General features: G+C 46.6%; 1 protein-coding gene across 1 annotated transcript; it reads right to left on the reverse strand.

Moving 5' to 3' along the window:
• Positions 1-1521: 1521 nt before the first annotated feature.
• Positions 1522-9265, reverse strand: LOC116359623 (agouti-related protein). The gene is made up of 4 exons (XM_031812621.1): positions 8684-9265; positions 6614-7089; positions 4933-5039; positions 1522-2557 (listed from the first exon to the last, which is right to left on the reverse strand). The coding sequence occupies exons 2-4, from the start codon at positions 6750-6752 to the stop codon at positions 2366-2368; spliced, it is 438 nt and encodes a 145-aa protein (XP_031668481.1). The 5' UTR covers positions 6753-7089; positions 8684-9265; the 3' UTR covers positions 1522-2365.
• Between the last annotated feature and the right edge of the window lie 6600 nt (positions 9266-15865).

Raw genomic sequence — 15865 nt, forward strand, 5'->3', positions numbered from 1 at the left:
CCAGTGTGTTTATGAATGCCATAGGAGATAACCCCTAGTATATGATGTAATGAATCATCCCAGTGTGTTTATGAATGCCAAAGGAGATAACCCCTAGTATATGATGTAATGAATCATCCCAGTGTATTTATGAATGCCAAAGGAGATAACCCCTAGTATATGATGTAATGAATCATCCCAGTGTGTTTATGAATGCCAAAGGAGATAACCCCTAGTATATGATGTTATGTATCATCCCAGTGTGTTTATGAATGCCAAAGGAGATAACCCCTAGTATATGATGTAATGAATCATCCCAGTGTGTTTATGAATGCCAAAGGAGATAACCCCTAGTATATGATGTAATGAATCATCCCAGTGTGTTTATGAATGCCAAAGGAGATAACCCCTAGTATATGATGTAATGAATCATCCCAGTGTGTTTATGAATGCCAAAGGAGATAACCCCTAGTATATGATGTAATGAATCATCCCAGTGTGTTTATGAATGCCAAAGGAGATAACCCCTAGTATATGATGTAATGAATCATCCCAGTGTGTTTATGAATGCCATAGGAGATAACCCCTAGTATATGATGTAATGAATCATCCCAGTGTGTTTATGAATGCCAAAGGAGATAACCCCTAGTATATGATGTAATGTATCATCACAGTGTGTTTATGAATGCCAAAGGAGATAACCCCTAGTATATGATGTAATGAATCATCCCAGTGTGTTTATGAATGCCAAAGGAGATAACCCCTAGTATATGATGTAATGAATCATCCCAGTGTGTTTATGAATGCCAAAGGAGATAACCCCTAGTATATGATGTAATGAATCATCCCAGTGTGTTTATGAATGCCAAAGGAGATAACCCCTAGTATATGATGTTATGTATCATCCCAGTGTGTTTATGAATGCCAAAGGAGATAACCCCTAGTATATGATGTAATGAATCATCCCAGTGTGTTTATGAATGCCAAAGGAGATAACCCCTAGTATATGATGTAATGAATCATCCCAGTGTGTTTATGAATGCCAAAGGAGATAACCCCTAGTATATGATGTAATGAATCATCCCAGTGTGTTTATGAATGCCAAAGGAGATAACCCCTAGTATATGATGTAATGAATCATCCCAGTGTGTTTATGAATGCCAAAGGAGATAACCCCTAGTATATGATGTAATGAATCATCCCAGTGTGTTTATGAATGCCAAAGGAGATAACCCCTAGTATATGATGTAATGAATCATCCCAGTGTGTTTATGAATGCCAAAGGAGATAACCCCTAGTATATGATGTAATGAATCATCCCAGTGTGTTTATGAATGCCAAAGGAGATAACCCCTAGTATATGATGTAATGAATCATCCCAGTGTGTTTATGAATGCCAAAGGAGATAACCCCTAGTATATGATGTAATGAATCATCACAGTGTGTTTATGAATGCCAAAGGAGATAACCCCTAGTATATGATGTTATGTATCATCGTCATTTGAAATGTCATTTCAGAGACCATTTTTCTTTTCTATGACACAAAATAATAACTTTTTTATTTATTTCATTTTTATTCATAAGATACAATAAATTACTATTTGCACTGATTTCTTAAACGTACCTAGAGAGAGTGTTTGACTTTCAAAATAATGGCTGTCAATTGAATACAATTGTTTTTAATAAAAAGGTGTTTCCCTATTATGGAATTTCCATGAAAAATAAAATAATATTGTCAACTACAGGTATTAAAAAATATATATATATAATTCATTATGCGAGTTTCACATACTGAAGTCTTAAACCACGTAGCAGAAGCTGTTCAACTCTGCCTCACAATTAGACTACTGTTAAGACTCAGGGCACATGATGAACATACGGAACCTGATTCACTATTTCAAATCCATAAACCAAACTTTAAATGTCCACTTTTGATTTGAGTAATGTAAGTATTTTACATTCTGGTCTCTTTAAAAAATAAAGATGTTCTCAGTTGTTTTTAAGATCAAAAATAATTAACAAATAAAAAGTTTTAAAAATCTTTGCCAATTTTTTTTTTTGGGGGGGGGACAATTATATTACCTTTTTAGAGATTTGATTTGTCTTTCGACTTTCATTGAACGATGAATGTACACCATCTAACCTATCGGGGAAATAAATAAATAAATATAAAACACAACCAGAGTTAACATCAAGAAGAAAATACAAAGCAACGAGAGTGTCCTATTGGCCGGTCTCACTGATGCATCCTGGGATGTATAGTCTGTGTTTGCGTGCTCGTAAAATCAAGCCTTGCGGATATGGATTAGATACTGACTGTAGACTGGCAGAGAAAGGGGCCCCACCGTGAGAGGGGGGGGGCCGTAGATGGTTTTCTAGGAGTGTTTTAGGGACGCCGGTGAGCGCCGGCGCAGGCCGTCCGACGGCAGTAGCAGATGGAGCCGAACATTCGGGGGTAGCGGGTATCGCAGGGGTCGCAGCAGGGCAGCGTGTTACCCAGACAGGACTGCTGGTGGGGGATACAGCGACGGGGAGAACGCATGGCCCTGCTCTGCAGCTGCATCGCCTCAGCAACATCCTGGTAGATGGACAGACGAGACAGAACACAGACAGGACCGATGTTATACTGTGGAGGGAGGGAGAGGACCCAGAACACAGACAGGACCGATGTTACACAGTGGAGGGAGGGAGAGGACCCAGAACACAGACAGGACCGATGTTATACAGTGGAGGGAGGGAGGGGACCCAGAACACAGACAGGACTGATGTTACACAGTGGAGGGAGGGAGGGGACCCAGAACACAGACAGGACTGATGTTACACAGTGGAGGGAGGGAGGGGACCCAGAACACAGACAGGACCGATGTTATACAGTGGAGGGAGGGAGGGAGGGGACCCAGAACACAGACAGGACTGATGTTACACAGTGGAGGGAGGGAGGGAGGGGACCCAGAACACAGACAGGACTGATGTTACACAGTGGAGGGAGGGAGGGAGGGGACCCAGAACACAGACAGGACCGATGTTACACAGTGGAGGGAGGGAGGGGACCCAGAACACAGACAGGACCGATGTTATACAGTGGAGGGAGGGAGGGGACCCAGAACACAGACAGGACTGATGTTACACAGTGGAGGGAGGGAGGGGACCCAGAACACAGACAGGACCGATGTTACACAGTGGAGGGAGGGAGGGGACCCATTACAGCAGGGCAGCGTGTTGCCCAGACAGGACTGCTGGTGAGGGGATACAGCGACAGGGAGAACTCATGGCTCTGCTCCCACAGCTGCACAGCCTCAACCTCAGCCTGGTGGAATGTATGACCCAGCCAGTTAGCCTGGTCCGAACCAGAAGGAGCCAGAGGGCAGGAGCCTCTGTTTCTATAGCGTGAGGCAGCTTGATGTTGCTTTGATGTACAAGTACAGCCCCTGGACAGAATGTTAGACAGTAGACACCACACATACAGACAGACAGATGGACACACACACACACACACACACACACACACACGTTTGTTTTACTATCCTTGTGGGGACAAAACAACTGATTCTCATTCAAAATCCATTTTTCCCAAACTCTTAACATAACCCTAAACCTTAACCCCTAGCTCCTAACCCTTAACTCCTAACCCTTAACTCCAAACCCTTAACTCCTAACCCTTAACTCCTAACATTAACTCCTAACCTTAACCCTAACTCCTAACCCTAACTCCTAACCCCTAACCCTTAACTCTAACCCTAGCCCTTAACTCCTAACTCCTAACCCTAACCCCTAACTCCTAACCCTAACTCCTAACTCCTAACTCGAACCCCTAACTCCTAACCCTAACTCTAACTCCTAACTCCTAACCCTAAACCTTAACCCCTAACTCCTAATCCTAACTCTAACTCCTAACTCCTAACTCTAACCCCTAACCCTAACTCCTAACTCCTAACCCTAAACCTTAACCCCTAACTCCTAATCCTAACTCTAACTCCTAACTCCTAACTCTAACCCCTAACCCTAACTCCTAACTCCTAACCCTAAACCTTAACCCCTAACTCCTAACTCTAACCCCTAACTCCTAACCCTAACTCTAACCCCTAACTCCTAACCCTAACTCCTAACCCCTAACTCCTAACCCTAAACCTTAACCCCTAACTCCTAACCCTAACTCCTAACCGCTAACTCCTAACCCTTAACTCTAACCCTAGCCCTTAACTCCTAACCCCTAACTCCAAACCCTAACCCCTAACTCCTAACCCTAACCCCTAACCCCTAGCCCCTAACCCCTAACTCCTAACCCCTAACTCCTAACCCCTAACCCCTAACCCCTAACCCTTAACTCTAACGACTGACCTTAACCTTAACTCCTAACTCCTAACATTAACCCCTAACTCCTAACCCTAACTCTAACCCCTAACTCTGGAACCTAACTCTAACCCCTAACTCCTAACTCCTAACCCTAACCCCTAACTCCTAACCCCTAACTCCTAACCCTAACCCTAACCCCTAACCCTAACCCCTAACCCTTAACTCTAATCCTAACTCTAACGCCTGACCTTAACCTTAACTCCTAACTCCTAACATTAACCCCTAACTCCTAACCCTAACTCTAACCCCTAACTCTTGAACCTAACTCTAACCCCTAACTCTAACTCTTAAACCTAAACCTAACCCTAACTCTTAAACCTAAACCTTTTACTATCCTTGGTAGAACGTCCGGTCTCCATTGTTTTACTACCCTTGGTAGAACGTCTGGTCTCCATTGTTTTACTATCCTTGGTAGAACGTCTGGTGTCCATTGTTTTACTATCCTTGGTAGAACGTCTGGTCTCCATTGTTTTACTATCCTTGGTAGAACATCTGGTCTCCATAAGTACACAGTAGTAAACCCTAAACATGTTAAAGTGATGTACACGTTGCACGCTGTCATACACAACGAGTAATGATTTAAATAGTATATTGATCCACCTCATCGTAGGTTTCCATGTCCATCAGCAGCTCCTCCTCCTTCTCCTCTTCATCCTCAGACTCTAAGCGGAAACCCACAGGATCCCCTCTAGAGAGAGAGCCTTTACCTAAGGGGAGAAACGAAAGCTCAATCCATCAATCCATCAATCAATCAATCAGAACGGGATCATTTCCTAGAGAGGAATGACTTCAATCAAAACGTTAGCCGGCTAACTGACTGATTCAGCTTTCTGGAACAATCCTCGGCTAACTGACTGATTCAGCTTTCTGGAACAATCCACTGCTAACTGACTGATTCAGCTTTCTGGAACAATCCTCGGCTAACTGACTGATCCAGCTTTCTGGAACAATCCACTGCTAACTGACTGATCCAGCTTTCTGGAACAATCCACTGCTAACTGACTGATCCAGCTTTCTGGAACAATCCACTGCTAACTGACTGATTCAGCTTTCTGGAACAATCCTCTGCTAACTGACTGATTCAGCTTTCTGGAACAATCCACTGCTAACTGACTGATTCAGCTTTCTGGAACAATCCACTGCTAACTGACTGATTCAGCTTTCTGGAACAATCCTCTGCTAACTGACTGATTCAGCTTTCTGGAACAATCCACTGCTAACTGACTGATTCAGCTTTCTGGAACAATCCACTGCTAACTGACTGATTCAGCTTTCTGGAACAATCCTCGGCTAACTGACTGATTCAGCTTTCTGGAACAATCCTCGGCTAACTGACTGATCCAGCTTTCTGGAACAATCCACTGCTAACTGACTGATCCAGCTTTCTGGAACAATCCACTGCTAACTGACTGATCCAGCTTTCTGGAACAATCCACTGCTAACTGACTGATTCAGCTTTCTGGAACAATCCTCTGCTAACTGACTGATTCAGCTTTCTGGAACAATCCACTGCTAACTGACTGATTCAGCTTTCTGGAACAATCCACTGCTAACTGACTGATTCAGCTTTCTGGAACAATCCTCTGCTAACTGACTGATTCAGCTTTCTGGAACAATCCACTGCTAACTGACTGATTCAGCTTTCTGGAACAATCCACTGCTAACTGACTGATTCAGCTTTCTGGAACAATCCACTGCTAACTGACTGATTCAACTTTCTGGAACAATCCACTGCTAACTGACTGATCCAGCTTTCTGGAACAATCCACTGCTAACTGACTGATTCAGCTTTCTGGAACAATCCTCGGCTAACTGACTGATCCAGCTTTCTGGAACAATCCACTGCTAACTGACTGATTCAGCTTTCTGGAACAATCCTCTGCTAACTGACTGATTCAGCTTTCTGGAACAATCCTCTGCTAACTGACTGATCCAGCTTTCTGGAACAATCCTCTGCTAACTGACTGATTCAGCTTTCTGGAACAATCCTCGGCTAACTGACTGATCCAGCTTTCTGGAACAATCCTCTGCTAACTGACTGATTCAGCTTTCTGGAACAATCCTCTGCTAACTGACTGATTCAGCTTTCTGGAACAATCCTCGGCTAACTGACTGATCCAGCTTTCTGGAACAATCCTCGGCTAACTGACTGATCCAGCTTTCTGGAACAATCCTCTGCTAACTGACTGATCCAGCTTTCTGGAACAATCCTCTGTTCTTTCTCACCTGGACAGTAATCACCGTCTACCTAATTACAGCAAATGGAAAAAAAAATACGAACCTATATCAGACAGGAAGGAGTCATCGGTGCGTCTGAGGCCGGGATGGGAGTCGTCTAGACGAACGTTTCCATGAACCAGTCCTGTAGCCAGCTGGATCAGGCACAGGGTCCAGCAGTATGGGAATACTGAGTTGACCATGCTGATACAACGCAATGCTTCACTGAGTGCTGCTTCACTGACGGCTGCTTCACTGACGGCTGCTTCACTGAGTGCTGCTTCACTGAGTGCTGCTTCACTGAGTGCTGCTTCACTGACGGCTGCTTCACTGACGGCTGCTTCACTGAGTGCTGCTTCACTGACGGCTGCTTCACTGACGGCTGCTTCACTGACGGCTGCTTCACTGAGTGCTGCTTCACTGCTTCGCTGAGTGCTGCTTCACTGATGGCTGCTTCACTGAGTGCTGCTTCGCTGGCGGCTGCTTCACTGCTTCACTGACGGCTGCTTCACTGAGTGCTGCTTCACTGACGGAAGAGAGCTGAGGAAGAGTCATACATAGATGGGGATTATGTCATTACAGTTAAATCTTCTTTTTTTTAAAGTAAACTTTGTTGTTTTGCCTAAAATCATTGACAAATGACTAAATGTTTGAGGTCTTCTACAGTCTCTTTTTTTAACTTAAATATCGAATCATTCTGTTTGAGCTATTTTAACCGTAATACATTGCAAAACAGCCTATTTGAATGTGATCTACAAGTGATCTGTGGAGATCTGAGAGAGTTGCAGATATTGTCATAATTTCTCCTCAAGCATTGTAACCGTTGGAATCAGAGAACACACACACACACACACACACACACAGACCACAACAGCAGTTACATTAGACAAAGTGTCCAGTTGTTTGCGCTTGGCTCAACCTCAGAGGAACATACAGTATTAGATATTAGACAAGTCACATTTGTTTTGCGTGTGTGTGTGCGTACGTGCGTGTGTGTGTAAGAAAGAGCGAATAAGAGAGAGTTCGAGTGGCAGAGAGCGACAGAAAGACAGCGAGAGAAAGAGAGAGAGAGAGATACAGAGAGAGAGATACAGAGAGAGAGATACAGAGAGAGAGATACAGAGAGAGAGATACAGAGAGAGAGATACAGAGAGAGAGATACAGAGAAAGAGAGAGAGAGAGACAGAGAAAGAGAGACAGAGATAGAGAGAGAGAGAGAGAGACAGAGAAAGAGAGACAGAGAAAGAGAGACAGAGAAAGAGAGACAGAGAAAGAGAGACAGAGAAAGAGAGAGAGAGAGACAGAGAGAGAGACAGAGATAGAGAGAGAGAGAGACAGAGAAAGAGAGACAGAGATAGAGAGAGAGAGAGAGAGACAGAGAAAGAGAGACAGAGATAGAGAGAGAGACAGAGAGAGAGAGATAGAGAGAGACCTGAGAGAGATAGAGACAGAGTTAGAGGCAGAGAGAGAAAGAGATGGAGAGAGAAAGCGACAAAGAGGAAGACTGAGAGAGACACAGAGAGAGATACAAAGAAAGAGAGACAGAAAGAGAGAGAGACAGAGAGAGAGATAGAGAGAGATACAGAGAAAGAGAGAGAGAGAAAGAGAGAGAGATACAGATATAGAGAGAGAGACAGAGAGAGAGATACAGAGAAAGAGAGATACAGAGAGAGAGATAGAGAGAGACAGAGAGAGAGACAGAGAGAGATAGAGAGAGACCTGAGAGAGATAGAGACAGAGTTAGAGGCAGAGAGAGAAAGAGATGGAGAGAGAAAGCGACAAAGAGGAAGACCGAGAGAGACACAGAGAGATACAAAGAAAGAGAGACAGAGAGAGAGAGAGACAGAGAGAGAGAGAGACAGAGAAAGTGACGGAGAGAGAGAGAGACAGAGAGAGAGAGAGAGACAGAGAGAGAGACAGAGAGAGAGACAGAGAGAGAGAGAGAGAGAGAGAGACAGAGGGAGACACAGAGGGAGACAGCGAGAGACAGAGAGATAGAGACAGAGAAAGAGGGAGACAGAGACAGAGAGAGACACAGAGGGAGACAGCGAGAGACAGAGAGATAGAGACAGAGAAAGAGGGAGACAGAGACAGAGAGAAACACACAGAGCAGCTACTGGGTTGTTCAGCTCACCTGTGGCTCTGTGGACTCCTGTGTCTGTGAGTGATCCTCCCATGGTGAGACCAAGAGTCTCTTTATAAAGATGCCCTGAGGAGGGAAGGAGGGAGGAGGTAAGGAGGGATGAGGGAGGCCAGCCCACAGCAGCAGCTACATGGGGGGGGGGATGAAGAGGAGGAGTGCTCACAGTCATGGGCCTTTTCTCAATTGCAAAAACCCTGCGTCCTCTCTTCTCTCTACTCGTCTCCTTATCAAAACCCATTAGTGGAGAAGGTGAGAGGGGTGGGAGTATGCAATTGTTAAAAGCATAGCGTTGCCTAGCTCTCTTCAGCCCAGGGTCGTAGTCATAAGCGTCCACAGTAGCAAAATGCTTTGCAATGGATAATGAAAATGAGTGTTTGTTATTGGACACATTTAGGTAGTCCCTCCCTGTTTCAGACCATTTTCTTCTTGCTTGGTTCCTAGTAAATAGGAGAGTAGTGGGCAGAAGGAGTGGTCATAGAGATAGTCAGTGTGGCTCCCCTGACTCCTCCCTGAATCCTCCCTGACTCCTCCCCGAATCCTCCCTGACTCCTCCCTGTTTCAGACCGTTTTCTTCTTGCTTGGTTCCTAGTGAATAGGAGAGTAGTGGGCAGAAGGAGTGGTCATAGAGATAGTCAGTGTGGCCTCCCTGAATCCTCCCTGAATCCTCCCTGACTCCTCCCTGACTCTTTTCTGACTCCTCCCTGACTCTATCCTGACTCCTCCCTGAATCCTCCATGACTCCTCCCTGACTCTTTCCTGACTCCTCCGTGACTCCTCCCTGAATCCTCCATGACTCCTCACTGGCCCCTCCCTGACTCCTCCCTGACTCCTCCCTGACTCTTTCATGACTCCTCCCTGGCCCCTCCCTGACTCCTCCCTGACTCTTTCCTGACTCTTCCCTGGCTCTTTCCTGACTCCGCCCTGACTCTGCCCTGACTCTGCCCTGACTCTGCCCTGACTCCTCCCTGTCTCCATCCCTTGACCATGTGATAATAACATAGAAACCCTTACCATGTTCAAATAAATGGCAAATAGATCTACCTTTTACATGCTTCTGATTGGTGAACGTAACAGATGTACTGTTCCCAGAAGTGTTCTTCATTGACGTGGTTATTTACAAGGCTTCAATCAAGTCCTCAGTCAAAAAACAAGGGAGCTGCGGCACAAACAGAACCCCTATTTCATATGTAGTGCACTACCTATGACCAGTCAAATGTAGTGCACTATCTATGACCAGTCAAATGTAGTGCACTATCTATGACCAGTCAAATGTAGTGCACTACCTAAATGTAGTGCACTATCTATGACCAGTCAAATGTAGTGCACTACCTAAATGTAGTGCACTACCTATGACCAGTCAAATGTAGTGCACTACCTAAATGTAGTGCACTATCTATGACCAGTCAAATGTAGTGCACTACCTATGACCAGTCAAATGTAGTGCACTAAACAGGGAATAGGCTTCCATTTGGGATTCCTCTTTGTTTTTGGGGATTGTTGACTTGACCTCCCTCTGTGTGTACGTACTTTAGTCTTGCCTTAATGTGCACATAACGAAAACCCTTCATGGACACAGGAAACATAATAGTTTTCTATGTGAACATGGTTCATTAACTAGTCGGCTGCTCAGTGGAAGAACCTGAAAGTAGAGGCACTCTCCTCTTTAATACGATGTCATGTAACGGGATTCTTCCATCTAAGGAGAGGAGGACCCAAAACCCAACACCAAACAGGCTACCTAAATATGGTTCCCAATCAGAGACAATGACTAACACCTGCCTCTGATTGAGAACCATATCAGACATAGAAATAGACAAACTAGACACACAACATAGAATGCCCACTCAGCTCACACCCTGACCAAACCAAAACATAGAAACATACAAAGCAAACTATGGTCAGGGTGTGACATGGCATCCCACATCCTCTTTAATGGAGGTACAGTGGGCTCCAAAATGACTGGCACCTCTGACTGGCAACGCACAAACAATATAATTATAGAGATAAACTCAAAATACCAACATGTGAGAAATGAGAGAGTACCTTCTTCCAATCATAATTTAAATGACGTTTGGTAAACTCCAAGCGCTTTGCGTCTGTGTCTTGGGGTCAGAAAGGGCTTTCTTCTGGCAACCCTTCTAAAGAGCCTGTGGTTGTGGTTGTGGAGTCTGATGGTGCTTTCTTCTAGCAACCCTTCTAAAGAGCCTGTGGTTGTGGTTGTGGAGTCTGATGGTGCTTTCTTCTGGCAACCCTTCCAAAGAGCCTGTGGTTGTGGAGTCTGATGGTGCTTTCTTCTGGCAACCCTTCCAAAGAGCCTGTGGTTGTGGAGGTGGAGTCTGATGGTGCTTTCTTCTGGCAACCCTTCTAAAGAGCCTGTGGTTGTGGAGTCTGATGGTGCTTTCTTCTGGCAACCCTTCCAAAGAGCCTGTGGTTGTGGAGTCTGATGGTGCTTTCTTCTGGCAACACTTCCAAAGAGCCTGTGGTTGTGGAGGTGGAGTCTGATGGTGCTTTCTTCTAGCAACCCTTCCAAAGAGCCTGTGGTTGTGGAGGTAGAGTCTGATGGTGCTTTCTTCTAGCAACCCTTCCAAAGAGCCTGTGGTTGTGGAGGTGGAGTCTGATGGTGCTTTCTTCTGGCAACCCTTCCAAAGAGCCTGTGGTTGTGGAGGTGGAGTCTGATGGTGCTTTCTTCTGGCAACCCTTCCAAAGAGCCTGTGGTTGTGGAGGTGGAGTCTGATGCTGCTTTCTTCTGGCAACCCTTCCAAAGAGCCTGTGGTTGTGGAGTCTGATGGTGCTTTCTTCTAGCAACCCTTCCAAAGAGCCTGTGGAGGTGGAGTCTGATGGGGCTTTTTTGAAACCTGGTGACCCCTAGACGCCACCAAGGCCTGCAATTCTTTCCCAGTGATTCTTGGGGACATCGTTGCTTCTCTCAACATCCTCCTCCCGAGGAAGCTAAATGCATTTGTGTCCTCTACCCGTGTGTCCTCTACCCGTGTGTCCTCTACCCGTGTGTCCTCTACCCGTGTGTCCTCTACCCGTGAGGTTTTCAACTGTTCTATATCGTTTTAATGTTTTAATAATTGTTCTGACAGCTCAGTGGTATGACAGGGCTCAGTGGTATGACAGGGCTCAGTGGTATATTCAATCGTTTGTGGATCTCCTTGTAGCCGTTTCCAGATTTATGAAGGTCTACGACCATCTGGCTCTTTGTGAACTGTTCTTTTCCTCATGGTGTTGGATGACAAAGGGATACTGCATGGTGTTACGCTCGTGGAAATGATCGGACCAAGGTGCAGCGTGGTAGGTGTAACAGTATAACTTTAGACCGTCCCCCTCGCCCATACCCGGGAGCCTCTGCACACATCAACAACAGTCACCCCTCGAAGCATCGTTACCCATCGCTCCACAAAAGCCACAGCCCTTGCAGAGCAAGGGGAACCACTACTTCAAGGTCTCAGAGCAAGGGGAACCACTACTTCAAGGTCTCAGAGCAAGGGGAACCACTACTTCAAGGTCTCAGAGCAAGGGGAACCACTACTTCAAGGTCTCAGAGCATGGGGAACCACTACTTCAAGGTCTCAGAGCAAGGGGAACCACTACTTCAAGGTCTCAGAGCAAGTGACGTCACCGATTGAAACGCTATTTAGCACGCACCACCGCTAACTAAGCTAGCCGTTTCACATCCATTACATAGGCGTACATTCTATAGACGCATTACCGGCACCCCTCGAAAGCCGCAGCCCTTGCAGAGCAAGGGGAACCACTACTTCAAGGTCTCAGAGCAAGGGGAACCACTACTTCAAGGTCTCAGAGCAAGGGGAACCACTACTTCAAGGTCTCAGAGCAAGGGGAACCACTACTTCAAGGTCTCAGAGCAAGTGACGTCACCGATTGAAACGCTATTTAGCACGCACCACCGCTAACTAAGCTAGCCATTTCACATCCATTACATAGGCGTACATTCTATAGACGCATTACCCAACCCCTCCTATATAGACACATTACCCAACCCCTCCTATAGACACATTACCCAACCCCTCCTATATAGACACATTACCCAACCCCTCCTCTATAGACACATTACCCAACCCCTCCTATATAGACACATTACCCAACCCCTCCTATAGACACATTACCCAACCCCTCCTATATAGACACATTACCCAACCCCTCCTATAGACACATTACCCAACCCCTCCTATATAGACACATTACCCAACCCCTCCTATAGACACATTACCCAACCCCTCCTATAGACACATTACCCAACCCCTCCTATAGACACATTACCCAACCCCTCCTATATAGACACATTACCCAACCCCTCCTATAGACACATTACCCAACCCCTCCTATATAGACACATTACCCAACCCCTCCTATAGACACATTACCCAACCCCTCCTATAGACACATTACCCAACCCCTCCTATAGACACATTACCCAACCCCTCCTATATAGACACATTACCCAACCCCTCCTATAGACACATTACCCAACCCCTCCTATATAGACACATTACCCAACCCCTCCTATATAGACACATTACCCAACCCCTCCTATAGACACATTACCCAACCCCTCCTATAGACACATTACCCAACCCCTCCTATAGACACATTACCCAACCCCTCCTCTATAGACACATTACCCAACCCCTCCTATAGACACATTACCCAACCCCTCCTATAGACACATTACCCAACCCCTCCTATAGACACATTACCCAACCCCTCCTATATAGACACATTACCCAACCCCTCCTATAGACACATTACCCAACCCCTCCTATATAGACACATTACCCAACCCCTCCTATAGACACATTACCCAACCCCTCCTATAGACACATTACCCAACCCCTCCTATAGACACATTAACCAACCCCTCCTATATAGACACATTACTCAGACACACAGTATGTTATAGAAGCTGGATCCTCATTAATAAGTAGCTGATTACAGATGGCTTGTTTAGCACTTAATGTGAAGGAAAATACCCAGAAGTCATTGTTTTTCCATTCCTTTGACCTCACGGTAACTAATGACTCTCAACATAGTTGTTCAGTGCTTCACAGAGCTGGCTATGACGTCTGATTCCATGAACCATTTGTACTGGGGGAAGGTTTGTTCATGTAAGCAAATATAGTTTGTTTTTAACGTGCCACTTATCTCGATGATTGCTTATAGTATTTTGTAATAATGCATAACAATTCTCAGACGGCCGAAAACGGTAAGTACAGAATATTTTGCACAGGTCTATGTGTAACAATCTTTTATAAAATAATGAATAATGCTCTATTTTATTAGGTAAACAGGAAGTACCAAGTCAACCTGTTGTTATTATGATTCAATATATTTCTCAGTAAAAACATCAAATTTGAGTACAAATCCATTTGTCGATCTGGTCAATTTGTGGTCTAATGTATGTAGTAGCTCATTCGGATGTAATATACTCAGAATGGGGACTGATAGCGAGAGGCTTGATGCATTTCCTGGAATTGGTGAGTCGCCAAAACCTTTGCAAATACATCTCACAACGCATCTTGTTGAACTCTGCATTGCTTTTAGGGCCATATTTAATTTAATAGATTTTTTAAAATGTTATTTATATAATGTTTCATAGAACATTTTTAATGGGAATTCCTGGCAGTGGTTATTTATGGTGGTCAGCTTAAGTCAGTACGGAAGTAACACATGAAAGCAATCAATCATCAGTTTGGATGATGGTATACAGTAGGTCAACCAGTGGGAGGGGGGGGGGCTAGGTCTGGGTCTAATGCGCATCAGCATGGGGTGGGGGGGGGGGGGCTGGAGGCCTAGGTCTGGGTCTAATGAGCATCAGCATGTGGGGGGGGGGGGGCTGGAGGCCTAGGCCTGGGTCTAATGAGCATCAGCATGGGGTGGGGGGGGGGCTGGAGGCCTAGGTCTGGGTCTAATGAGCATCAGCATGGGGCGGGGGGAGCTGGAGGCCTAGGTCTGGGTCTAATGAGCATCAGCATGGGGTGGGGTGGTGGTGGGGGGCTGGAGGCCTAGGTCTGGGTCTAATGAGCATCAGCATGGGGTGGGGGGGGGGGCTGGAGGCCTAGGTCTGGGTCTAATGAGCATCAGCATGGGGCGGGGGGAGCTGGAGGCCTAGGTCTGGGTCTAATGAGCATCAGCATGGGGCGGGGGGAGCTGGAGGCCTAGGTCTGGGTCTAATGAGTATCAGCATGGGGTGGGGGGGGGGCTGGAGGCCTAGGTCTGGGTCTAATGAGCATCAGCATGGGGCGGGGGGGGGCTGGAGGCCTAGGTCTGGGTCTAATGAGCATCAGCATGGGGTGGGGTGGTGGTGGGGGGCTGGAGGCCTAGGTCTGGGTCTAATGAGCATCAGCATGGGGTGGGGGGTGGGGGGCCTAGGCCTGGGTCTAATGAGCATCAGCATGGGGTGGGGGGGGGGGGGGGCTGGAGGCCTAGGTCTGGGTCTAATGAGCATCAGCATGGGGTGGGGGGGGGGGCTGGAGGCCTAGGTCTGGGTCTAATGAGCATCAGCATGGGGCGGAGGGGGGGGGGGGGGCTGGAGGCCTAGGTCTGGGTCTAATGAGCATCAGCATGGGGTGGGGGGGGGGGCTGGAGGCCTAGGTCTGGGTCTAATGAGCATCAGCATGGGGTGGGGGGGGGGGGGGCTGGAGGCCTAGGTCTGGGTCTAATGAGCATCAGCATGGGGCGGAGGGGGGGGGGGGGCTGGAGGCCTAGGTCTGGGTCTAATGAGCATCAGCATGGGGTGGGGGGGGGGGCTGGAGGCCTAGGTCTGGGTCTAATGAGCATCAGCATGGGGCGGAGGGGGGGGGGGGGGCTGGAGGCCTAGGTTTAGGTCTAATGAGCATCAGCATGGGGTGGGGGGGGCTGGAGGCCTAGGTCTGGGTCTAATGAGCATCAGCATGGGGTGGGGGGGGGGGCTGGAGGCCTAGGTCTGGGTCTAATGAGCATCAGCATGGGGTGGGGGGGGCTGGAGGTCTAGGTCTAATGAGGGGGAGTTGCTGCTAAGTGGAAAGGCCTACAGTAGATCTATGCATTAACATTTCCATGTTGAGAAATATTCAACATGCATTAAAAAAAACTGTGTTTTATACAAGTAGTTCCACACTATGAAGAGCTCAGAGTCCAAGCCTCACCCCGATGGTCACGCAGAGAATG

Source organism: Oncorhynchus kisutch, unplaced genomic scaffold (genome assembly GCF_002021735.2).
Source record: "Oncorhynchus kisutch isolate 150728-3 unplaced genomic scaffold, Okis_V2 Okis03b-Okis08b_hom, whole genome shotgun sequence".
NCBI classification, from domain to species: Eukaryota; Metazoa; Chordata; class Actinopteri; order Salmoniformes; family Salmonidae; genus Oncorhynchus; species Oncorhynchus kisutch.